The following is a 27,936-nucleotide window of genomic DNA, read 5'->3' as shown; positions in this document are numbered from 1 at the left end:
CGGCAGACTGTGTTAACACATTAGGTTTGGGAAAATGAGTTAAAACTAAAAAAAACTATACAAAATACTGTTAAAAACCACTGAATACATGTCTGCCTATGTCACAGTAACATATATGTAGTGAGTTCCTGACAGTATTTTGTATAGTTTTAGTTTTAACTCATTTTCCCAAAGTTAATGTGTTCAACAGTCTGCCGCCATTTGTATTATTCAAATATACAGATAAACACTACATTTTTTCAAACCGGTTAAACATTTTACACTAAATAAAAACACTAAAATTTTATCCAGTTAGGTAGAAAAGTAACTTATCTTGCCTTTGATAACATTTATTTGTTATATTTATTTTTCAACAACTTTTTCGTTTCTGTGTTTAGTAATACAAACCCGTTTTATTTACTATTAGTATTACGTTTAGTCAGCTCGAAGAACAGTGTTATCAGTGTATTTGAAAAATACAAACGGTGATGGACACTGTTGATGATGATAAGTTTGAGAAAATGATTTTAAATTAAAAAACTATACAAAATACTATCAGAAACCCACCGAATATGCCAGCCTATGTCACAATAACATATAATCAGTAGGTGTCTGACATTGTTTTGTATAGTTTTTAACTGATTTTCCCAAACTTAACGTATTCAACAGAGTCTGCGACCATTCGTCTTTTTCAAATATATAGATAAACACTGCGTTTTTCAGCCGATTAAACATTTTACATTAAATAAAAACACTAAAAAATCATCCAGTTAGATAGAAACGTAATTTACCTTACCTTTGCTTTCATTTATTCGTTTTTGAACAACTTTTTCGAATCTGTGTATAGTAACACCCCCCCCCCCTTACCCAAATATTAATTAAAAACTCACATTTTTGAATACAATAAAAAAGAAAACTATTTAGCGTTTCAATGGTTTAGCAACTTTCGGCTTAATCCACTGAATGTTGGTCGAGCCCAAGCCAAGATTGATGGTAACTCCCGAAGATCCGGATCCAATTCTGCAAGAGTACCATATTTTTTTTTATTTTCGCCTTTTTTTTTACTTTTTGGAGTGGATTGCTGTACTAAGAATATAAGAAACATGCATTTCGTCTTTTTATTAGAATTTTCCATTACACGAAATTAAGCCACAGCAACGTGTGGCAGGGTACAGCTAGTATATATATATATATATATATATATATATATATATATATATATATATATATATATATATATATATTGCAGATTAAAAAAAAAGCTACTTCATTTTAAAGATCTTATGTAGTGTTTCTTTTATGTCAGTATTTTATATTAATTTCTTTAGTTTTATAAAATACATATCCAGTTAAAAAATATTATGTGAGATTCAATCTTGGGTATTGACATTGTAAAAACTACTGCCTTAGTAATGTGTACTCTACCTATTGCTTTTTTTTTTATCTCACTCAACCACGTTTTTATTTGCATACGAAACTCCAAAAATATCATAACTTTTTGATAGTATATAAATGGAATGTCCTGTTGAGTTCAAAAGCTTTCATAATGAAACTCTTAATGAAACTGGTAAAATAAGATAAGCTTCAAAAGGGAAAAAGGATAACAAAATCAAGACTTGTTTAATGGCTGTATTCAAATATTCAAGGACATTCATATATAGAGAAAGTCTTATTATTTGTCTTTTAAAAAATAGACAGGGAAAACATATGTTAAAAAAAAGTCAGTGATCGATTGTAATCACAAAACAGTCTAATCTAAGTGGGAGGATCACTAATGATTTATAATAAATTCACATAGCAGAATAAATAGAAACCATATAAAAACATTACATAAGTTTTCCAAATTTGCTTTATATAATATGAAAATGATTAGTGCCTAATCAATAAGTCATTAGTCACTACAAGAAATAATTAAAAAAAATGTTTTTGTGCGCATTGAATTCACGACTTTTGGGTCTCTTCAACAGATTTACTGTCAAGGCCATGAAACTTATTGATTTTAAGATTCTGACGTAAAACGCTTTACAATACATTTAGAACTGTGAAAATTCTATTGATTCTTACTTTGTATATTTTTTTGGGCTTCTAATTCTCTTATCTTCTCCATTACAGACACGTTTGTGTCTATGGTTGGTTTGGAAAGATGTCTCTCCTTGTCATCATCAGCAGCAGCTCCATAATTCTTAAATATAGAGTTAAGGGATTTTTGTTTGGCTTTTGTTAGAGGTTCACTTTGATCTTTGATGTTTGATTCCTGATTGTCAACGTGAGATAAATACCAATTTATGATGCCAGACTTGGTTGAAGTGTTCACCGTTCTTGATTCTGAGTCGACATCAATTTCTGGAGCATGATTCATTACATTGGTATTCATCGTATTCTGATCTATGTCTACATTTAGAATTTCACCGTTCTTTAATCTTTCAGGTTTTTGTGTGGATAGTGAAGACTCTTCATGATGAAAAGCAGATGGATTCTCTGTATTGGTCTCGCTGAATTTTTCTCTCCCGATTGGTGTGTTCTGTTGAATCTGATTCGGATCTACAAAAAATAAATAAATAAAAGTAAAGGAAGTGTCTAAGTACAAATGTTCAATTAATTTTAAAACTGGTTGGATTTTGATCATCATCATAATAATAATATTCAATATATATCTTTATTTATATTACATTAGGTGCGTGTACATGTTTATATCTTTTTATATATAGTATTCACTCTTAAAGTAATTAACTGATCGTTATGAATTTTGATACACAGCTGACAGTTGCAAGGATGGATAATGTGAGTTATATTTACTTTCATTTAGTATGATGCAAAAAGGAACAAAGGAGTGAAAACTCCTTGTGAAAATAGGTAGGTTGGTTGTTTTTGTTTTACGGGATATCAATCCTTTTCAGGTTATTTAATGCCGAATCCAGTGATTTTGAAGAAAATTTTTTTAATAGAATATATATTTTTTTTCAAGTCGTTTTCTATTTAACCCATAGTTGGGACCCTAACAGGTACTACCACTCCGGGTTAGAGTGGACCTGAGAGCAATGGCAATTAAAGGGTGGCTCCACACTCCCCAAAGCCTACAAGCTAGATATAGTTTAAGGTCATATCCAGGATCTGTGAAAATTGAGATACTTCCGATATGTGTGTGCGTATGTCTCTCTCTCTCTCTCTCTCTCTCTTTCTCTCTCTCCTCTCTCTCTCTCTCTCTATATATATATATATATTAAATGAAGAAAATGAACTGATTAATGGATTTACATTATCTATTGCATCATCAAATGTTCAATGACAAAACATAAAAAATACTCCCTAAAAATCTCAAAAACAAAACCTTATTACCGACCTTATATCATCTAATAACCTCCACTGTTTTGGGATAACTTACACACACACACACACACACACACACACACACACACACACACACACACACACACACACACACACACACACACACACACACACACACACACACACACACACACACACACACACACACACACACACACACACACACACACACACACACACACACACACACACACACACACACACACACACACACACACACACACACACACACACACACACACACACACACACACACACACACACACACACACACACACACACACACACACACACACACACACACACACACACACACACACACACACACACACACACACACACACACACACACACACACACACACACACACACACACACACACACACACACACACACACACACACACACACACACACACACACACACACACACACACACACACACACACACACACACACACACACACACACACACACACACACACACACACACACACACACACACACACACACACACACACACACACACACACACACACACACACACACACACACACACACACACACACACACACACACACACACACACACACACACACACACACACACACACACACACACACACACACACACACACACACACACACACACACACACACACACACACACACACACACACACACACACACACACACACACACACACACACACACACACACACACACACACACACACTGCCAACAACACCCTACAGCACATGTACAAATAACTCATTGGTTTGCCCATGGGCTCTAGTCTTTCTGGCTTCCTAGCCATCTCTTATACCGACCGAAAGGCAAACGCTAAGCTCATACGCTCTCTTTAAGAGGTATATTAATGAAATCTTCATTCTCACATGCTCCTGTGAGGAGCAAAATAGTCAAGACTTTCAACAATAAAAACCCTCATCTGCAGTTTGCCATCGAACATCTAATGCCTCCGACTCCCTTTCACTTTAGTTTATGTATTGATGAAAATAGCTTCATACTACTGAATTCTACAGAAAAACAGTCTGTAGGAATCTGTTTATTAACTTCAAGTCGGCCTTGCCACTCAAAGATAAACTCGAATATGGATATGCTGAAATTACTTGCATACAAAATAAGTGTTCCATCACTGTTGATAAAATTATTATATATATACGAGGGGCGTGCAATAAGTAATGCCCCTGACCCACTTCCAGTTATCTGATCTAGCTGAAATTTTGCATGTGCAATGATTTATATCTCTACGGGTTATGTGGCAAATTACAGCTCTGAACTAATTGTGGTTTCTGTTTTACAGGTGTTTGAACTGAGTCAGGTGTGAAATGGAGCTTGTTGAATGGCGAGCAGTGATCCGGTTTTTGTATTTGAAAGGATGCACAGCCTAGGAGACTTTTGATGAAATGAAAGAAACTTATGCTGATAATGCCCCATCATATGACCTTGTAAAACGCTGGCATCGTGAATTCAAACATGGCCGGAAGTCTGTGGAAACAGCTCCCAGATCTGGTCGCGCCCCCCCCCCTTCTGCCATTGATGAAGCATCTGTCCGTCAAGTTGAGGCTGCCATTTTGGAAGATCGGCGCATTACTATTCGCCAAATAGCTCAAGATGTCAAGATTAGTACAGGGTCTGTGGAAACTATCATTCATGACCATTTGCATATGCATGAGGTGTCTGCCAGATGAATTCCCAGGTTGCTCACACTATTCCAGAAGCAAGAACGCGTCGAGTGCTCGAGGATGAATTTGGAGATGCGCCAAGAAGATGAGTCAAAGTTTTTCAAAAAACTGATTGCACAGGATGAAACCTGGGTCCATCACTATGATCTAGAGACCAAAGCCCAGTCAATTCAGTGGAAGCACTTGGACTCACCACCTCCAAAGTAGGCAAGGGTGCAGCCCTCCCCTGGCAAGGTCATGCTCACAGTCTTCTGGGACCAGGACGGAGTAGTTATGACAGATTTGCTGGCAAAGGGTACCACAATTACAGGAGCCTATTATGCTTCACTTTTGAGGAAATTAAGGGAAGCTGTCAAAATCAAGAGGCGAGGCAGGATCAGCAAAGGTACCCTCCTCCTGCAGGACAACACTCCGGTCCACAACTCGCATGTCGCCAGATCAGAAGCACGGGCGTGTGGTTATGAAATCCTTTTTACTCTCCTGACCTTGCACCCTCTGACTTTCACCTCTTCCCATCCATGAAGTTGTTTTTGAAAGGAAAGCGTTTCCCAGATGATGCAGTCTTGATTTCTGAAGTCACGTCATGGTTGGAGGACCAATCTGGGGTGTTCTACAAAAACGGTCTCCAGAGCTGCATCAAACGATGGGAGAAATGCATAACTCTGGGTGTTTCCTATGTAGAGAAAGACTAATAACTATGTGAAGTTTCGTTGCTCTACTGCTATGGGAAGTGGGTCAGGGGCATTACTTATTGCACGCCCCTCGTATATATATATATATATACTTATGATTCACTGCATATTTACAGATAATTGTGGCCTGTGGCACACAAACACTGCAATTTCCACAGCATTTGTAAATTCATCTTTTGAAATATATTTCCTGTATCCAGGACTGATTTTACACACTAGGTTGTCTTACCTTGAGAAATATTTTGGATGATATTTCATACTTCTTCAGGATTCACACAAGCAGCCTTTGAGAGAAGTACCTGTTGACAGAATGCACACTTTCAACTTTTAATGTTTCCTAGCTACGTTATCAACATCCTTCCAGAGCATACTTTGGAGTTGCTTCTGTTTCGAACGCTTTACAACTATCCCTAATCCTCTCGCCATTCGGACATCCAATCCATATATATATATATATATATATATATATATATATATATATATATATATGATTACTTCATTTAATCACATCATAATAATAATAATAATAATAATAATAATAATAAACCAACTCCGGACAATGACAACCATACTATAAATAAAAATAAAAATACTAATACCGAACAAGATAAATGCAACTGCCGAACCCGCACACTTTGCCCACTTCAAAATAAATGTCTAACCAAAAGCATAGTTTACCAGGCCACAATATCTGCGAAAGAAAACCCGAATAACAAGGAATATTATGCAAGTATGACTTCCTTAGATTTCAAAACCCGATATTTTGACCACAAAAGTACATTCAAAAATATAAAAACACTGAATGAAAACAACTCCAGCAAACAAATACTGGGAACTCATAGAAAGCTGACGTTCGCCGGTAGTCGAATGGAAAATAGTAAGACAAGCAAACACATGTAGAGACCTAGACGATCTATGTAGATCATGCCTTCATGAAAAATTTGCTATCCTATACTTTAAAGAACCCCAACATCTATAAAACTGTAGGAGAGAAATAGCGAACAACTGTGTTCATAGGATAAACTTTACTCTAGGATAGTGATGCAAAACAATTTTAAAACTAACAATAACAATAGAAAATAAACAAATAAAATAAACATACATATACATAAATTATCATATATATATATATATATATATATATATATATATATATATATATATATATATATATAAACTAACATAAAAAAAACACATTTAACCGAGATTTAAAATAGGTCAGGACACTAGATACCTATGCTCCCCGCCAAAATAGCACACACAAAGGAACGTGTGAACCGGAGGTCAACTGGGCCTTCGTCCTGTAAGTGCCTGCTCATTGGCTGATTAGGAAAGGTGTGGTGGAAACTAGAAAGCTGATTGGCTAACTAAAAACTCAATAGAAGATACATATATAAAAACGTGAGACAACCACAAAATTCTCGCATAAGCCTGATGAATCCTAGCATGCATGAAACGTGGAATATTCTGTGTAGCTTAATTGCCATATATATTTTATAACTTACTCTCTCTTTCTTTCTCTCTCTCTCTCTCTCTCTCTCTCTCTCTCTATATATATATATATATATATATATATATATATATATATATATATATATATAAAGTAGTATCATTCGCACACGCATACAGCTCTCCTACAACCCACATCACTGGACCGATCATGACCAAACCTGATATGATGATGGTTACACCATTTTTACAAGGTCAAAGTCAAATGTTAAGGTTTGGAGAAAAGAGGCTTTGAGAAAAGAAGTTGTTAAAAAATTAAGCTCTTGTATTTTTCGATCATCATTTTCTCTAAACAAATGAGAGTTTGTGTCTTTAAAAGAAATGAATAAATAGGTAAAAATTGGTAAATTTAAATTTATCCCTTTTATACTTTTTATGAAGGAGAAATCTATCTTAAATGTTATTCAAAATTTATTCTAAATAGAAGCATATAATTCTTATCCATCCAGGCGAGGGTACAGATATACCTACCTCAGTATTCAGCTGCAGGATTACCATTCTCGGTGCATTATTGAGGAAAAGGAAAATTCTGATGTTAAATCTGCACTACTGACCTCGAACGCTATGAACACTATGAATAACTGGAGAAGTGATGACTCCTTAGTCCTGGTCAACAAACTTCTTTGAACTCAAACAAAATATCTGGTTTGTTAAATTAAATTGCCTAAAGAGTAGATAGGCTCTGCCTATCACATGGCATTTGCACCATTTCTTTATCTATTAGCCAGGTGCAAAAGTACCATCACAGAGATTCTTCAAAGATACCCAGTGCTTGGCAGCTTTTCTTGACTAGGACAATGAACATTCTCTATCTGAGCAACTTGGGGACACTTGCTTGCCACTTAGATTCACACAACTAGTCTGACAAGTTGAGGGTACAGGTTTGGTAGCTTGTCTGGTTGTTGTTTCTAACTAGTAGTACAGGTGCCTCAACTCTTAGATCAAGTTTAGAACTGCTGCTCTACAGATATATAATAGCATCATAGATGAAGACTCGGTTAATGGTTTACTTATGTGAACTTTGTCTTCTACCACGCAGCATACACTCACTTTGTTATTAATATAAATGTATATAAAAATAAAAAATAAAAATGTTCAAACTAGAGACATTCCCCCAAATCAATCAATTGACTCCACACTTGAAGCGCTTTTTCACAAAAATTCAAGGGCTTAAGACTAACCTTGATGATGTAGAATCATTTCTTCAAGTAAACTCCTCAGATATCCTAGTACTAAGTGAAACTAACCTATACCCTCAATCATCTCTAATCTCTTTGACATTACTTGGCACAACCCGCTTTGCTATAAGGATTTGGATAAGCATATGCATGCACTTGGTATTTATATTCATTTTAACTAAGGAATATAGTTTCTCAGTCTCTCAGTGTCTCAAATCGTATTAATATAGCAGTGCTCAAATACATGTGTTTGGGGATATTTATATCCACCACAGAAATTACTTCGTTTTTTGTTTTTTTTTGTATTGATAACATCAATACCACCATATTGATAACATCATGCATAGTTTCTCTATTGCACATTTCCTTTCACAGAATGTTACTTTTCTGACTCATTTCTCAGATTGTGAGGATCAACCAGCCACCTTTCGATCTATTTTTGATGACACTATTCATGCTCATAGCCCACTTGGGAACGTTGATCATATTGTGATAATGCTCAATATCATCCTAAACTTTTGACTCCAAGCTGAAGAACCGTTTCTCAAAATAACTATATTATATTATAAATGGGTGGATTGGAAAATCATCACATTGGAGACGCCCCATGGACAAAAATTTTTTTCTCTCCCCACCGAACAGTGTTCAAATGAAGAAACTGAAAGGAGCAAGATAGGCATTTAAGTACATGTCTCCATGATATTAAATAGTGAGCTTTGTTCCCCAAATATCTTTGCCAATATTTGTATCGATTCTTAGAACGTCACTTCACCCGGGCATTTTGGCAAGATAAAATTTGCATACTTTTCATGTTCTATTGGCCCGAATTTATCTAGTAGAGATCTTATTCGCTTCTCGTCAGCAAACAGTTTTTACAGTCGTTTAAAAAATTTTCTTGGTACCCACAAAAGTATGCTCTAAATGTAAGTTCTATTTCTGGTTTGTGAATAAAATTGTCGACTGAATTTATTATCGACTCTTGTAAAAAGTATTGCAGTTTAGTGAATCATTTCCTTTTTTGCTAAATAGTTCTAGCAGTTTCTCAAATCTTTTTTCCTGTCGTTCGATATTTTCTCAAAGGTTTTTTCAAATCTTGTAGACGTTATTTCTCCAACTTTTTCCTTTTATCCTAGCGTAATTTCTCTTGTTATTTTGGAAATTCCATCATTTACTTTTTAAAATCCTTCGTTGCTTTTTCTCATTTTAATTCTTGAGCGACGCTTTAGATTTGTTGTTAGTTCATAATAAATTCTAACCCTTCTATCGCCAATCGGTTATATCGCCCAAAAAGAATTATAAACATTTATAATATAAATTATAAACTACTTTATTAAGTAAATTTAATTTTGAAATGTTCCTGAAAGTAATAAGATCGAAAAACAATATAAAACGAGGAGTGGCTTATTGTCTCAATCGAAAACCTAACCCTGCTCAGTTGTCAGACCATCCAAACATTCAAAAGACTTAGACCTTTATATCCCCTTAAGAAACGCAGGAATCAGGCAACATTGCTACGAGTAATCAGATTCTTCTTTTTTTTTTAATTCTCAATTGATATCAAAATTTTATGAAATAATTACCACCACGTTATTTCTTTCTGATAACTTCAAAATGGATATTAGGAAAGCCGTGTAACATTTTATTGATGAAAATCTTACCTTTAGAACTGATGCCTCTAGTATCGTTTATCAATCCCTTTTTTTTTGGAGACAACATTCATCATTAGTTCTTTAACTCAAATTTCTCTAGAACCTGAAAAACTGTATGGAACCCCTGTGCCGAGAAGCATTTCTTTCATTTTTTTTTTTTTTTACTTATCCTTAGGTGTGTTCACATCTCATGATAGATCTTATTTTAGCAGACTATAACACTATGGATTTTCATTTCAATCCAAAGAGTATAGACTTAGTATTAACTAACTTAAGCATTGCAAAAGGTCAGACCATACCTTATAATACAAAAATATAGAGCAATAAAAATATAGTAATATGGAAGTCTAGAATTTTCTGAGGATGCAGAGAATTATATGGATATGGTTCGGTGAATTTGTAGTGTGCATCTTAGCAATATAATTATACCTCTCTGCTATTGAGGTTAAAGGTACTCTGGAGGATAAAGGTAAACTGGAGAGTGGTGTGCTGCAAGCGTAGTACAGACATGTTGAACGAAGCTATGGTTGTATAAACAGAGGTACACACATCTCAATTGAAAGTAAACGATGGAAAAATGAGGTAGAGAAAGACTTAAAATTTCTCAGTGAAAGATGACCTTGAGCAATGGCACATAGAAACCAACATAAATGATAGAATTTCATGGAGAAAGTCACTTTGTGCCACCATAACCAACATGCAACCCACACCAGATATAAAAGAGAAGCATTTAAAAAAAAAAGAAGAAACTGAAAGTTAGAAAAAAGTATTACTTATAAAAGTTTTACATTTTATCATGTCCCTGCTATGTCAACCACAAATTTCATCACACATAAAAGGCTGTTATCACTTCAGTATATTTCTTTCTTCATTTTTCCTTTTTTTTTTTTTAAGTATTTTGCGAATGCTTAGGTGAATAAAACGAAAGTTAAGGTTATTTTCTCTTATGTAAAATCTATTACAAACTGTATATAGAAGCTTTTTGTTGAAAAAAATGTTATCATTTCAACATTTTTATACCAATTTATCTCTTGTTTACTAGTCTGCACAAATCCGATCTCTTTCAAGCTACACTTTAAAATCACCTTATCAGGTATGGGAACACAGAGGGCAAAAATATAAATAAGAAAATGTCTCTTTATAAAGGGGTTCTACAAATTTCTTTAATTATTTAAATAAATAGGTAGTGATAATTAGATTAAAAAAAAAAAAAAACAGTGACAAACATCCCCTTATAAAAAGTACAAAACTGTCCAGATGACCCAATTCTCTATAATGAGGAGGGCCTTGTTTCAAACTAAATTCAGATTGTCTCCAACCTCAACAAAAACATATTTGCCAACATCGAATAATATACGATGTTACCTATCTACTTAAGCAACACTAAGTCAAACACACCTCATTTCATTTTTCTATAAGACATGCTAACGTCTTTTATGTTACTGTTTTTTTTTTCATTTACCACCCACATCAAAAAGGTTACTATTTTCTGTCTTATTGTTTTTAAATTTAATGATTGCTTTCAATCTTGTGGGAAAAAACAAAAAACCGTTTCAGATTTGTGTTTTAACGTTCCTTTGCAGCCTTTTGAGGTCTTACTTGCCGAAGTTAGACAAATTTATTTCTTCTTTCTTTTGATTTCATTAAGATCTTATGTAAAAAGGAAATACATTCTTATAAAAATTATCGAAATGTTAATGTTTATCTTTTTATATAAATATCTTTTTCTCCATATATAATAATTTGATTGCAGAAATTCACCTCTGGACCAAATACCGTAGATTTGCAACAACAGATGCCACATAAAAATTTATTATGTCTAGACTATTAACCACTACCGTATGTAACTTTAGAACGACATTTTAGATACATTTAGTCATTAAAATAAAATCCTACATTTCATCCTAGGAGCAACATCAACACAATTGCAACCATCTTTAGAGGAAGCAATTCCTATTTTTACCTCTACATATCAAGTCCTCCTACCGCCCCTAGTCAACACCAGGAGGAAATATACACATTATACATATATTGTGTTTGCATCCTTCGTAACTAGATCATAAACTCATAACATAATCTTTTCCTTTTCCAATTAAAATATAATAAAGTCTCTCTAGACTAATTCCGCTCATTCTGATTGTATGAGCTCTGACCATTCCTCTATTCCAGATCAACAGCATTCGCATGCTAAATGAACACTAATATACCATTCAAATATGGCGTAGCAATGATTCCTACTTTTGCCCTCTGACTAAATTGCTGCATTCCTTTTTTTTTACATTTTACGGCGTCAACATTATCTACATCAGTTTTCATTTCCTCTCTCTCTCTCTCTCTCTCTCTCTCTCTCTCTCTCTCTCTTTCTTTCTTTCTCTCTCTCTCTCTGGGAAGAATATTCTTCCCAACTCTTTCTCTCTCTCTTTCTCTCTCTCTTCAAGTAGTAAACTGTAGAAATTGTGTGCAATGAAAGAGAGCTGACAAAGTAAGCTGTAGATATCTCAATACTTTCAATTCTTTTTAACAAAAGATGGTATTCCTTTTCTTCACTTCATTTGCGTAGTATATAATAATAGTTTGTCTATTTTTTACTAAGTTTCATCATGACAAAGGATAAATCTTGAATATGGGTACAGCCATCATAATATGACTTTAAATAATGAAATATAGAAAAACTCAACTACATTATGAAAATATATTTTAAAAGACAAAAATAGAACAATCTAAATTATAGAATAACCTTTAAAATAAATTCAGTCCCATATAGGGAAACATAAAAAATATATAAGAATTCCATATATATATACATATATATATATTCAGAAAGTGTGAGAGAATATATATATCATGATTTTCCACAGCCGAACCAATGTCGCAGCCCACAAGAGCCAAGAAAATCAACAAACCGGAAGTCCAAGACTCGAGTTTCGCCCTCATTTGGACTCATTAGTTAGACATATCTGTGCTCAGGATTTGAAACCCGAATTTCTTGCATGCTAAGCGAGCACTCTACCAACTGAACAAACACGCCACACACACAAGAAAGTCTATTATCTTACACAGATCAAGCAACCACCAGCACAGATCCAACAGTGGAAAGAACCTACATCATATTGAACAAGGGACGAGGTATCAAATTAGCTTTAACCCAAGCCGACTTTGGAAAATCATTATATATATTCTCTCACACTTTCTGAATATTCTATTGGTTACTTGGAAAGTTAGATTGTTGGGGTGACATCGTGCTTTATATATATATATATAAAAATTCCTACTGGTGAGACGTTGGCTTGGATTAAAGCTAGTTTGATACCTCGTCCCTTGTTCGATATGAGGCAGGTCCTTTCCACTGTCGGATCTGTGCCGCAGGTTGCTTGATCTGTGTAAGTTAATAGACTTTCTTGTGTGTGTGGCGTGTTTGTTCAGTTGGTAGAATGCTCGCCTAGCATGCAAGAGGTTCGGGTTTCAAATCCTGAGCACTGATATGTCTAACTAATGAGCCCAAATGAGGGCGAAACTCGAGTTTTGGTCTTCCGGTTTGTTGATTTTCTTGGCTCTTGTGGGCTGCGACATTGGTTCGGCTGTGGAAAATCATTATATATATATATATATATATATATATATATATATATATATATATATATATATATATATATATATATATATATAAGAGCAAACAGTTAATAAAACATGTTAAAGAACACTTTGAAAAAGAGTTAAAAACATTTAATCTGAAAAGGAAACACTTGATAAGTGGATAGTCCTTAATCTCCGGAGTTTCGAAGAAATACTTTCCTTCTCATCAGAGGCTAGGAATTAGCAAAATGTGGCGTCGGATTTTGCATATAAAAGTATTTTATGAAACAACAAGTAAGTCAAAGATCTTACTTGATAACAAAAAGTGGAACAGAAGGAATATGGTGAAGAAAAAGGTGATTACACGTTAATGGATAGTCTGGTGAAAGGTAAATAATCCAATGACGGTAAAATCCAAAAATATAACTCCAAGAAAGTTAATTGAGTTTCCAAGGAAATCACGTAATTGGAAGATGGTCTAAAATAATCCAAAAGGCCGAAATCCATGGAATAATTCACAAATATGTACAAGGGAAAAGGGGGAAAATTCCAATAATATTAATAAAAGAAAAATAAGATATGCTTTTCACACGACTGCCGAGACATAGTAAGAAAGATCAGGGAAGAAAAAGAGGAAGAAAATAAAAATTAAATGGTGATAGAATTAAATATAAGATAGAAAAACAAATGTCAAAATGACCCAGACAAAAAGGATGTTAAAAGGCGCAAAGAAAATATAGAGCAAAAAAATATATAGGGCAATAAAATAGGTCAACTGAAATGTACAGGTTATTACTTAAGAAAATATCAGCAAGAGTTGTTAAAAGACACTAAGTGGGGAAAAAAAATAAATTAATAAATAAATAAAAAATAAAAAATAGATAATAAATAAATAAATTAGTAAATAAATAAATAATAAAATATAAAAATAAAAAAATAAAAAAAATTTAAGGGGAGAGGATGGCCGGTATCTGCAAATTCAAGATAAAGCAAGTAAGTATGTAAGTAAATGCATATAGTAAAATATAAGTAAATATACATGCAGGATATAGATGTGTGGGTAGATAGGGATATTAAAAGACTAAGACGGAAATTGCAGATAAAAACCGGCTAAACAAAGAAGAAATAAAGAAGTAAAATAAAGAATTATAAAGTTATAAAGTATTAAGAAAGTATGTAGAAAAAACGATAAAGTTAAAGGAGAATTATATATCTATCTGAAAGGTTAAAGTAATAACTATGTAATTTCAAAATTACCATAATTAAATTTGAACTTATGTTTACAGAAAGAGATCAGTTCGTTTTTAGAATTTATTATATTGTTATTTTGAGGGGAAGTAATTATAGTTATAGCTTCGGTTATTATATATATATATATATATATATATATATATATATATATATATATATATATAGGGTTGAATAATAAAATTGTTGCACTAGAAAAGACGACATAATTCCATTTCCATTTGATGAAAACCAGTTTTCTTTTTTTTGTTACAGATTATCTACGAGTTAGCCAGTTACATACAAATCCTAAAAGTGATAGGAGCCTTATATCATGTCTGAAAGTGACACAGTTCAACAAGCGAGATTGGAGATGTGCCGCTGTACAACTCATGCTCTCTACTTATCTGAGTTATGGCAACAGGACCATTGCCAGTACTCTCAAAATGCATTGGTGGATTGCCATCAATAACAGAAACGTGCCCAGAGTGATGAAAACAAGGTTTCCAGCCATGGTTAGGATCTTTGGTGTGTTTTCAAGTGAGGGCCACATCATGTCAACTCACATCTTCAAAGTTAACACCAAGGTGTACATGGATGTGCTGAAAAATGTAGTAATCCATTGATGCAATCTGGTGGCTGCTGGCAGACTCTGGGTGTGGTAGCAGGACTCAGTGCCGTCCCACAAGTCCAAAGAGACTTGGCTTCAGAAGAAGTACTACGACTTTGTACTCTTCTCTCACTGCCCCCCTCCATCCCCAACCTAAGTTTGCTTGACTACTTTGTTTGGTCATACGTCGAAAGCATCACCAACATGACCTCCCACAATACCAAAGCCAGCGTGATCATCACCATCCGCTGAGTATTCGTCGAGCTTCCGCTGGCGTTCGCAGAAAGGTATGCTCCCAGTTCTGGACCAATATAGAGGCAGTGATTGAGGCTGACTGTGGCTATTTTGAATAGATGTTAGCTCTACTACATAATCAAGTTACCTGAAGTGATATTTTCAATAAAAGTTTTAAAATAAATCTGTAGTGTTATTTTGTTTAAGGTGACAACTTTATTGTTCCATCCTATATATATATATATATATATATATATATATATATATATATATATATATATATATATATGCTGTCAAGAATTGTGCACCTCAGCGTACTTAAACAAATGGTCAACATCTTAAAATCTGGAATATAGACTGTTGTCATTTATTTATATATGCTCTGTAGTAACAATTGAGCTTCATAAATTAAAGAACTGGTAAAAATAAAAGGTGAAATATAATTAAACAAACATATTTCCCCATATATATATATATATATATATATATATATATATATATATATATATATATATATATATATATATATATATGCCAGGGGTATGAATTCTGTGATAAAAGTGTTGCTTTAATTTGAATAAAATAAAATACAATAAATATATAAGATACGTTTGTAAGGCAAAACGCAATGCAATATTACAAAAATAAACAAATATTTTATTTCTTTGAGATTTATAATTTATATATTTTGTAGTCAAACTCCATACTCAGAATTTTGGACATTTTTTCTTTCTTTTTTCTACTTCTTCTTTTTCTTTTTTACCATGTTGTTAAGTAGGAGAAAGAAAAATCAGTTAGTAAAGGTCCACATGTTGTCTCTCACCAGTTATATTTTGAAATGCCAGAACAGTGTGTTAGCTACGTGAGGTTAACATCGGGGTTGAGTTCCATGATATAAGCGTTGATTTAATTTGAATAAAATAAAATATGTATAAGATACGTTTGAAAACCAATCACAATGCAATATTGTGAAAATAAACAAAGAAAAAAATGTACAAAATTCTGAGGATAGAGTTTGACTGTAAAATGTATGAGTTATAAATTTCAAACAAATAATATATATATATATATATATATATATATATATATATATATATATATATATATATATATATATATTACTGTTATTTCACCCTAAACAAGACACAGAGCCGCTAAGCCGTGAGGGGCTCCAATTTAGCAACAGATTTGCAAGGATACTATTTATGGAGTTGGGCAGATGTTTGTTTACATTATACTTGTATTTCTGCATGTCAGTATAGTCAGGGAAGCAGGGGCCCGGGAGCGAATTTCAAAGGGCAGCAGTTTGAGGGAAAAAGCTATTCGAGTAACAGTCTTTATGGCATCTAGGAATCTCTACAGTGTAAGGGTGAGATTTTGCTGCTTGTTGGGTTTGTCGAGGATATTGTTGTCGAGGATATTGTTGTCGAGGGTATTGTTGTTGAGGGTATTGTTGTCAAGGATATTGTTGTCAAGGATATTGTTGTCGAGGGTATTGTTGTTGAGGATATTGTTGTCAAGGATATTGTTGTCGAGGGTATTGTTGTTGAGGGTATTGTTGTTGAGGGTATTGTTGTCGAGGGTATTGTTGTTGAGGGTATTGTTGTCAAGGATATTGTTGTCAAGGATATTGTTGTCGAGGGTATTGTTGTTGAGGATATTGTTGTTGAGGGTATTGTTGTCAAGGATATTGTTGTCAAGGATATTGTTGTTGAGGGTATTGTTGTTGAGGATATTGTTGTCAAGGATATTGTTGTCGAGGGTATTGTTGTTGAGGGTATTGTTGTCAAGGATATTGTTGTCAAGGATATTGTTGTCAAGGATATTGTTGTCGAGGGTATTGTTGTTGAGGATATTGTTGTCAAGGATATTGTTGTCGAGGGTATTGTTGTTGAGGATATTGTTGTCGAGGATATTGTTGTCGGGGGTATTGTTGTTGAGGATATTGTTGTCAAGGATATTGTTGTCGAGGATATTGTTGTCAAGAATATTGTTGTCGAGTGCTTTGAGTTCTTCAGAGTACTTGCCATTGAAATACTTGTAAAAACATGCACAAGGTTGCTACGTTTCGGCAATGAGACAGAGGTTGGAGTTCAGTTGATAGTGCAGGACCTATTAGGTTGGCAATTTTTTTTAACCCTGTCTACGAGCGCGAGACTAGTAGCAAGAATACTTCATGCATGAGCGAATAGTGACCTTGTAGAGATAATACAGGATACTCTCAGGCGTGAGTAGCCTTTACACATGGTAGAGAGAGCCCACCTTCCTTGCAGCAGCCTCGGCAATTGCCTTAATGTATTTGTTCCAATTCATGTTGTCTGTGAATGTTAACCCTAGGAGTTTGAAGGAAGTACTTTCAGGCAGTGTATTATTAGCCATGGCAATCAGTGCTTGAGAAGGTTTCTTGTAATTATTAAAGGAAATAAGCTTAGTCTTGGCAGCATTGAACCAATCAGTTACAACCCCATTTCACTACAGACTAAAGGTCTTTCATTAGAGTTTTAGCAATTTCCTTAGATTTGTGTTCATTAGTTTTACCCTCATGTCTGTTATAAAGCGTGATGTCATCAACAAATATCCCAATCTCAGAGAAAATTTCATCAGGGAAGTCATTTATGAATATCAGAAATAATAAAGGTCCAAGGATTGACCCTCAGGGCACACCTGCATTTATATCATGTTGTTTTGATTTACGACGATTAAGGATAACCTGAAGTTTTCTCTTATCTAAGAAGAATTTCATTATGTTAAGTATATGTCCAGCAATACCATATTGTCTGATTTTCCTGAGAAGACCATCATGCCAAACCCTTTCAAATGCCTCAGATATGTTTAAGGCTATTAGCTTAGCTTCTCCTACCTTACCCAATGCTTGGTATATACGTTCAGAGATTACAGTTAGGATATCTGCAGTAGAAAGGACTTGCCTAAATCCATAGTCACTCGGATAAAAGTTTATTGTCTATAAGTAGCCGACTAGTGCTTGATTGATTAAGGAGTCAAAGATTTTGGTGAAGAGAGGGAGGAGGTAAATGGGGCAATAATTGAGTAGGTTAGTTCTTTTACCAGAATTCTTGTAAACTGGTACAACAGAAGCAATTTTTCAGCAATCTGGAAAGCAAGATTCGTTAAGGCATTTGTTGAAGAGCTTTAAGAGAACTGTAACAACCTCAGCATTTTTTAGCAGTATAGCAGGGATAAGATCAGGCCCACATGCCTTCGATTTATGTCTACGTTTTTTATGGCATCACAAAAAAGGGAAGAAGTGATTTTCAGATACTATCCGCAAAGGGAAATTTGGGAGAGAATAGCCTGCTGAGTCTACAATGGAGTTGGAGGCAAAACGTTGGACAAGTAGATTTGCCTTTTCAGTTGTTGTGCAAACAATCTCAATGTTGTTGGATAATGGGTGAATTGTTGACTGTCTGTTATTTACTACATTGTTATAAATTTTCTAGAAATCATGAATTCAAATTTTTAACTCGGTGCGTTTTCTGGTGACTTAGAAATGCCTTCTCTTGGCTGTGGCTATTTCTCTCTGACAATTATTTCTAGATTCTACAAACTTTAAAAAAATTTATGGAAAAAAAATCAATTCTATTAACTTGATTATGTAGTAGAGCCGACTTCGAAGATGTGCAGTGACATGATGTGGCCCTCACTTAAAATCACACCAAAGACCATAAATATTACCAGAAACTATGTTTTCATCACCCTGTGCACGTCCCTGTTATTTGTGGCAATCCAGCAATGCATGCTGAGTGTGCTGACAATGGTCCTGTTGTCATAACTTGGATCAGTAGAGAGCATGAGTTGTACAGCGGCACATCTTCGATCTTGCTTGTTGAACATTGTGTAACTTTCAGATATGATAGAAGGCTCCTATCACTCTTGGGATTTGTACACAACTGGCCAGCTATTAGTTGGTCTGCAACAAAGAAAGAAAACCGGTTTTCATCAAACGAAAATGGAATATATATATATATATATATATATTTATTCCATTTTCGTTTGATGAAATATATATATATGATATGGAAAAATGTGCGCATGAAAAGTAATATTCTTAAGATTTTATTAACCCTAGAAAAGTAAAGGACAAGAAATTCAACCTGGAAAAGTAAAGAACAAGATATTCTAGTAAAGTAAAAAATAAGAATTTTTTTAGACTTTTATTGCAGCTAAAAATAAAATTTGAATATTGATAAATATTTTATTTATTATTTGCATATGTTGTTGTTTATTGTTGAGTTAGAAAGGGTGTCAGTCGCTGGATTGAACTTATTTCCCCCCTATTATTTGCATATATTTATGTAGTGAAAATTGTTTGAATAAAATTAATTCATTAGTTAGTTAGTTAGTAGATGGAATTAATAATTTTATAATTTACATAAAAATTAATAATTTTATTATATCATAATTAGGATTTAATTCTTTCTAACTCAACAATAAACAACAACATATGCAAATAATAAATAAAATATTTATCAATATTGAAATTTTAATTTTAGCTGCAATATTTTAAGTCTAAAAAATTCTTATTTTTTACTTTACTAGAATATCTTGTTCTTTACTTTTCCAGGTTGAATTTCTTATCCTTTACTTTTCCAGGTTTAATAAAATCTTAAGAATATTACTTTTCATGCGCGCATTTTTCCATATAATCCATGATTTTTTCAGGCATTGCTATTGTATTAATATATAAATTTATAATACTTATTAATGATTGTCAAAAAAAATTAGCTCTCAAACACACATTTATGCAATATTTATCATTCAATCCCAGTAGTTCCGATCCAGGGTCTCTACCGAGACTGCGGTTCATGAATTCGTGATCTGTATAGAGCGTAAACTAACAAAAAAGAAGATGCCACTCGGTGTCTTTTTAGATATCATTGGAGCTTTTGACAACATATCCTTCAGTAGTATGTTCAAGTCGCTACGAGAACTCAATGTGCCACCAGTACTCATCCGATGGATTGAGTATATGGTGAGGCACAGAACAGTTCAAGTAGAACTACTGAGGGCAACTGTTAAAAGGGAAGTAGTTAAATGAAACCCCCAAAATGGGATTTTATCACCTTTACTATGGAACTGTATGCTGAATCCTCTTTTAAAGGAGTTTAAAAATAGGAATATTTATGCCCAGGCTGCTGCTGATGACATCGCAGTGCTGGTCGCGGGTTCAAAAGCATCATTGGTCAGATGCATTGCTAAAATGGGACTACATTTTTCATCAAATGTGATAACGAAAAATTTGAGTTCATTCAAAGAATATGTATATCATAGAATTCACTAATATTTTTAATCGATAAATTCACCATTTTTTGCTATAAAATCATAAGGAGAGTTAAAAAAAATTAGTTATTAAAAAAAAAGTTCGGTTTTTTAATTATAAAAAAAAACGATACACGGGATTGAACCTAAAATCTTTCCACCAACTCCCGGTACTCTAACCGTTATGCTAACATGTCATATTGGCAAAATCGCAGTAAAAAATATTTATATACAAAAAAAGTTATGCAAAATAAAAAAAAGCGTTAGTCACTTATGTACTTACTCTCCTGTTTGTGAACCAACATATTTTGTTGTAACTTTTTTTCTACTGAACCAATTTTCGAAATTTTTTTTTCAAAATGTAGCTAATGAGGTGTTCTATCCAACTATATAACCTGTTTGAAATTTGGTTGCGAACGGAATTAGTGGTGAGGGTTTGAATGTGTCTCGATTCATTCAATTTCGGACTTAAGCATATATTCAACCACTACCGTGGTTGAATGATATATATATATATATATATATATATATATATATATATATATATATATATATATATATAGTCCTGGTCCAAATCATAAGACCACTTAAGAAAGTAAGCGTTTACACATATCAAATTTTTAATCAAACAAATGGTTGAAACCATTGCCAAAAGGGAAAATATGATAGAAAAAGATGAAGTCTGCTTCATTCGAAACCTTAACTCTGATCTAATAATTATTTTTTAAAAAACAAACATTTTCACTTGGTCAAAATGATAAGACCACTTTAATAAAATCGGCTAGTTTTGAAAAAATGAATACGAAAAGCTTTCTATGTTACTAAAAGCAACTTGTTAGTGGATAAAAAACATCTTACTAAATTATAAATGGCAAAAAGGAAACCATTATCAGAGTTTGAGAGAGGAAGGATCTTTGAGCTTAATAGGGGTGGACTCTCCCATAGATCCATTGCAAACGAAGTGAATTGTAGCAAAGCGGTCATCACAAATTTTTTAAGAAATCCAGATCAATATGGACACAAAAAGAGTCCAGGTCAACCAAAAAAAAATAACCCCATCACTGGATCGCCGTATCAGAAGAAGTTTAAAAAAAAACTCCAGTATGAGCTCAAGTCGATTGAAAAGCCAAACAGAAGCATAATGTAGTCCTAAAACCATCAGAAGGCATTTGAAAATGAAGGGTTTCAATCATTTAAAGCGACTGTAGAAACCACGTCTTCTTGAACAGCACAAAACTAACCGACTTAAATATGCCGCCAAATACCAGATTTGGGATGAAGAGAAGTGGGAAAATGTAATTTTCTCCGATGAGAAAAAGTTTAATCTAGATGGTCCCGATGGATTTCAACACCATTGGCATGATAAAAATTTGCCCAAAGAGACTTTTTCAACTCGGCATAGTGGAGGAGGGTCTTTAATGATCTGGGGTGCTTTCTCGTCAGCTGGGACCCTAAAGTTGCAAGTAGTGAAAGGCCGGCAAACATCAGAAATAGACCTGTCAACTGGTCACCTACTTCATGCAATTTAATCATTTCAACGTACATTTCAATGCTTGAAAATGCTTCTATCAGGACTGAAGGTCCATGTCTGTGTGGAAGAAATTGGATTTACCAGCAAGACAATGCTGCGATACACACTTCTCAACAAGCACGAGAATACTTTTCTTCAAATAATATAGAATTGTTAGATCATCCAGCATGTTCTCCGGACCTCAATACCATTGAAAATCTTTGGGGATGGATGGCAAAATAAGTGTTCAATGATGGAGCCCAGTATAATTCGATAAAGGAACTTTCTGATTCAGTTTTCAGTACATGGGATAAAATTCCTTCGCAACTGATAAAAAACTTAGTTGCAAGCATGGCAAAGAGAATTTTTGAAGTAATTCGTAATAATGGAGGCTATACTAAATACTGAGACCCTTTTTAGCAATTTAAAAGTGCCTTTTTGTTAGATAAATCATCAGTGGTCTTATCATTTTGACCAGGTGAAAATGTTTGTTTTTTAAAAAATAATTATTAGATCAGGGTTAAGATTTCGAATGAAGCAGATTTCATTTTTTTCCATCATATTTTCCCTTTTGGCAATGGTTTCAACCATTTGTTTGATTAAAAATTCGATAATATGTGTAAACACTTACTTTCTTAAGTGGTCTTATGATTTGGACCAGGACTGTATATATATATATATATATATATATATATATATATATATATATATATATATACACTCCATGTCAAATTATTAACGAGATAACATTTTTTTACCAGTTTCAGAAACTTACCTGTAGTTTCGTATCAAAAGCTTCGGAAATGTTGGCAATGCTGAGCTGCATGTACTGTGAAATTTTCGCACTGTTCCGCGCAATGTAAACAACTTGCATCGTAATTGCACAGTATTTGAGGTGTGTCAAATTATTAACAAGGCAGTTTGTTTCATCAATAAAATGGGTTGTAAACATGGTTTGCTTAGTTCTGAAAAGTGTACTATTACAGAATAGCTAGCAAAAGGTAAAACTACCATCGAAATATCGAAAATGATAGGAAGGTACCATCAAACTGTGAAAAACTTTGTTTAGGAACCTACAAAGGTACGTAAGAGAGCTGATAAAGGAAAATCTAGAGTTGTTTCACGCCGTTCTTTACTCCAAATTAAACTTGAAGTTGTTAAAAACCCTGTCCAGACAAGTCGAGAAGTCTTTGACAAAGCTGGATTGAAGAATGTCTCAAAAATGCTCGATGCCGCCTTCTGAAAGAAGTGGCACAATCTGTTAAGCCTGTGAAAAAGCCTCTATTAAAGCAACATCACATACAAAACCGATCGAAATGGGCAGAGGACAACATGAAAACAGACTTTTCCAAAGTTTTGTTCAAGGATGAAGTGCGTATCACTCTTGACGGCCCAGATGGCTGGAGCAAGAGATGGGTCCTAGATGGACGACATCATCATCAACGTTTAAGACGCCAACAAGGTGGTGGTGGTGGTGGTGGGATAATGATTTGGGTTGGGATTATTGGAGGTACTTTAATTGGCCCATGGAGAGTCTCAGAAGGCATAAAAGTGACGTCAAATGCTTATATAGCTTTTCTGAAAGAGCACTTTGAATCATAGCTGAAGAAGCAAAAGTTAACGTTCAGAAGAACCATTATTTTTATGCAGGATAATGCTCCCTCGCATGGAGCAAACAAAAGCAAAGAATGTTTGCAACAACTGGAGTTCTCTGGGTTACGGAAGATGGTGTGACCTGCGAATTCATCAGATTTAAACCCAATTGAGAACCTTTAGAAGCGATGTCTCTATGCAAGTAAACGCCAATTTAAGAGCAAAAATAAGTTGTGGGAGCTCTCCAAGAGGTACTGCAAGTTGTTTGGAATGCTCTCCAAGAGGTATCGCAAGGAATAACTGTTGACGAAAACACAAATTTGACTAATTCTATGGACCAAAATCTTTTACAAGTCATTCATAAAAAAAGAACCGCATATTCCCTACTAATTATGTCAACGAAGAAATTGGTATGTAGTTATTGTGCTCTAAGGATTTTTCCTAGTTCATTTAATGTTTGAAAATGATTTCAATAAACAAGTTATGGGTATATTGTGTTTTTTTTTTCAACCTCGTTAATAACTTGACACACTGAAATCAACAGATATTCCTGTCTTCTGCCATAGTTTCGCTAATACTGCTTTAAATACTTTTATTTTCTGACTGGAGTAGCTGCATATTATTGTAAGCACTTTCTCAAAGTTTCATGGATTTTTATGCACTCGTTCCTTAAATATTAAAAAAAATATAAACTCATTAATAATTTGATACACAGTGTATTGGTGTTTTTTTAGATTTAAAATTTTTAAATTGATAACTCTATTTTCTCTAAATGCAGATTTGGCAACTATCGGTTATTTTCAGTTAAACTTGCTTTAGCAATTCATCATGTGGTTTCACCAGGACCGAGCTGCGTGACACAAACAGCGCGTAATATAATGAATTTATTGAGAGAAACATTTAATGAACGAGTAATTTCAAGAAATAGACCTGTCAACTGGTCACCTCCTTCGTGCAATTTAATCCCATTAAATTATTTTCATTGGGAATATGTAACATCCCGTATCTACACTGATAAAGCAATATACATGATAGACACAATATACTACTTGGAAGACAACCTAATTTAAGAGTTTGTGAAAATCGGGACTCTATATACATAGACCATATGCCTGAAATTATATTTAAATTATAAATTATAAATGCCAATAATTAATCTTTGGAATAAACCACATAAGTGTATTTTTCTATGATTTATTTTAAAAAGCTAAAAAGTTGACCGGTTTCGAACCTCGGTCAACAGAGCTAAAATCAAGGTTTATGACAAGTAAGAAAAATGAATAATTTGCCAGATTAATAATAAAAATGATAACTTAAAAAGAGTAAATTATAGCGAGTTTGGCACTTATGTATGACATGGGCATAGATGAACAGTTGTCAAACTATGATTATTTTTCAAGGCCAAATGTTTAAGAAAAAAGGCCAAATTAAAAAAAGAAGCCATACTTTTTGCAGTGAACAGGCAATTGGTGTTTCTATATTATTCGAGCGAACGAAATATTGAATTTCATGTAAAACAAATGGTACCTATGAAATTGTCATGGCGAAAATACTAACGTACCCAAAAATTACGAAAAATGATGAGATAGGAAGACAGTTAATTATTAATAAATAAAAGAAATTTGGGAAATTGGTGTTTACGAGCAAAATGCGACAAAAATAACATATATTTTTGTATTTGACGACCTGCGCTGAAATAATAACGTTAATATTTAGAACCTATTATTTAACATGGGGAGGGGAAGGTGTTTTGTAACTATTCTGTACTTTCCCCTAAAAATTTAATAAAAATGATATCATAAAATTTGAATTTAACTTGTAAATACTATTTAACAAATAGCTTAGGTCGTTTAATGCAAAAGCACCAAATAACAATTATTTTATCAAAATAAAATTGTAAAAACATTTATTGTATCAAAATATAGGGCACTTATGCATTATACGGATGGGGCTATTTTATTTTGTTGGGTTTCATTGAACGACCGATAGGGGATGCAACTTTTCCACCTAATTCAACAGTGAGACACTTATGCATTACACGGGCGAGGCCATTTTGTTTTGTGGGGTTTCAATGAATGACCGATAGGGGGTGCAACCTTTCAATCTACAACAGTGACAATAATTAAAACTATATTTTGTTATAGTTTTACTTTAATTCAAACAAATTTTATCAAAATTCTATTTTCTCTTATGGCGACTTTTTTTCTGTTAAATTGTTTTAAAAAATCCAATGATGCTTCAATTCAAAAAATGTTTAAAAATTGTTTGAAAAAAAAAATCCAATGTTCTTATTTACTTGCCTCCCCGTGAGGGCAGAGTTGGACACAAGGTCGGTTTTGTTAATGTAGGGAAAGAAACAAAAATAAAAATTGCCTCAGTCTAGAAGATTTCTCCTCCACTGACTGAGGACAGAAAAGAGAATGTGTAGTATCAGATACTACACTTTGCTCCTAGCCAAGTAATGTTGCTTTAATTTTTTTCAATAAATGTTTTTACAATTATACTTTATACATTTTTTATATAATAACTTTTGGTTTTCAAGTATTTTTTTTTATTTTGTGTGTTGTGTAACCAAGAACAAATTTACATGAGAAAACAATTCAATGACTTCTTTGGTAAATGTAAAGTTTAAGCGTGATACTCTTTTTAAACGTTATCATTTAGAAACCAATTATTTAACATGGGAGGGGGTGTTTTGTAACTATTCCAAGAAGAAATTGGAGTTATCGCCCCTAACAATGGCGCCGTCCGTATAATGCATAAGTGCCAAAAATACAATTTTCGTTCAGATTCAATGTAGAAATAATATCCTTCCAGACTGAGGCAATTTTAACTTTTATTCCTATCCAGAGTGCCCCTTTTGGGGGAGCTAGATTTCCCTACATTAATAACCGACTTTGTGTCTAGCTCTGCCCTCGTGGGAAGGCAAGTAAATAAAAACAATATTTAAAAAAAAACAAAAAAAATCTTAACAATAAAAAAGAAATAGCCTAAAAATTTTATCTGAGACAGAGAAACAAAAAAATCAGAAAAGATTCTATGTCTTTAAATGTGCTATTTTTGTCCATTTTAACAATGGTTATCCTTCGGATATGGTAAAATTTACTATAAAAATAAAGTTTCCAATTATAAAAGTACAGAAACGTCAGTAGATAGATGCCCTGTTTACCTCTGCTTACCTTGGCTAGGTAATATTAGTGATCGATTTGCCAAACAAATTTCACTGACTGTTCAACATTGTTATTTTGTGTACATTTACTGTATTCTATTTGAAAAGATGCCTCTACCAACACAATAATTCTATTGTTTATTTATTTAAATTTAGTTGTAGAATGCATTACGTTGGGCAGACATCACAAACTTTGGATTCCCTTATCAAACAATACGCCTCATCCAAAATTCGATATGCAAATTATGTACCATCAGATGTTTTGCAAATTATGCACCATCAGATGTTTTGCATAATATCTATGGTTCAGCCATCTGAGCAGTTAATAAATAACAATGTTTGAACTTCAATCGCAACTTGTTCTCCGTTTTGAACATGTCACACTCTTTCTTTCATCTGGAAATTGTAGAAACTATCTATATTAAGTCCTTGAAACTTTCTCTTTCAAAATAAAGCGAACATCTTTTAGGACTTAATGTAGCTTTTATCTGATTCCTTCTCTGTTTTCCCCCCTTGTCCTCCACCATATTTCCATCTTATATACATTTTTTTCTTAATTGTTTTTAACCTCGATTTTAGCTCTGTTGAGCGAAGTTCTTAACCGGTCAACTAGCTTTTTTCACTTTTTATTTTTAAATTCATCATGATTAATAAATTCGAGCTATACATAGCTATTATTAAATT

General features: G+C 33.6%; 1 protein-coding gene across 2 annotated transcripts in view; it reads right to left on the bottom strand.

The window, feature by feature from the left end:
• The window catches only part of LOC145286065 (delphilin-like), a 207,777-nt gene that overhangs the window by 56,438 nt on the left and 123,403 nt on the right, over positions 1–27,936 (bottom strand). For both annotated transcript variants that reach the window (XR_013869095.1, XM_080134738.1), the window contains exon 16: positions 2,044–2,520. Coding sequence is in view for 1 of the 2 variants with exons in the window: in XM_080134738.1 (XP_079990864.1) it covers positions 2,044–2,520 (477 nt within the window). In the remaining variant the exon portion in view is untranslated. The remainder of the gene's footprint in view (positions 1–2,043; positions 2,521–27,936) is intronic.

The sequence above is a fragment of the Euprymna scolopes genome, chromosome 10 (assembly GCF_053919585.1).
Source record: "Euprymna scolopes isolate OS-2025 chromosome 10, ASM5391958v1, whole genome shotgun sequence".
Lineage (NCBI taxonomy): Eukaryota > Metazoa > Mollusca > Cephalopoda > Sepiida > Sepiolidae > Euprymna > Euprymna scolopes.
The sequence above is the reverse complement of the archived record's forward strand: the minus strand, read 5'-3'. Positions and strand labels throughout refer to the sequence as shown.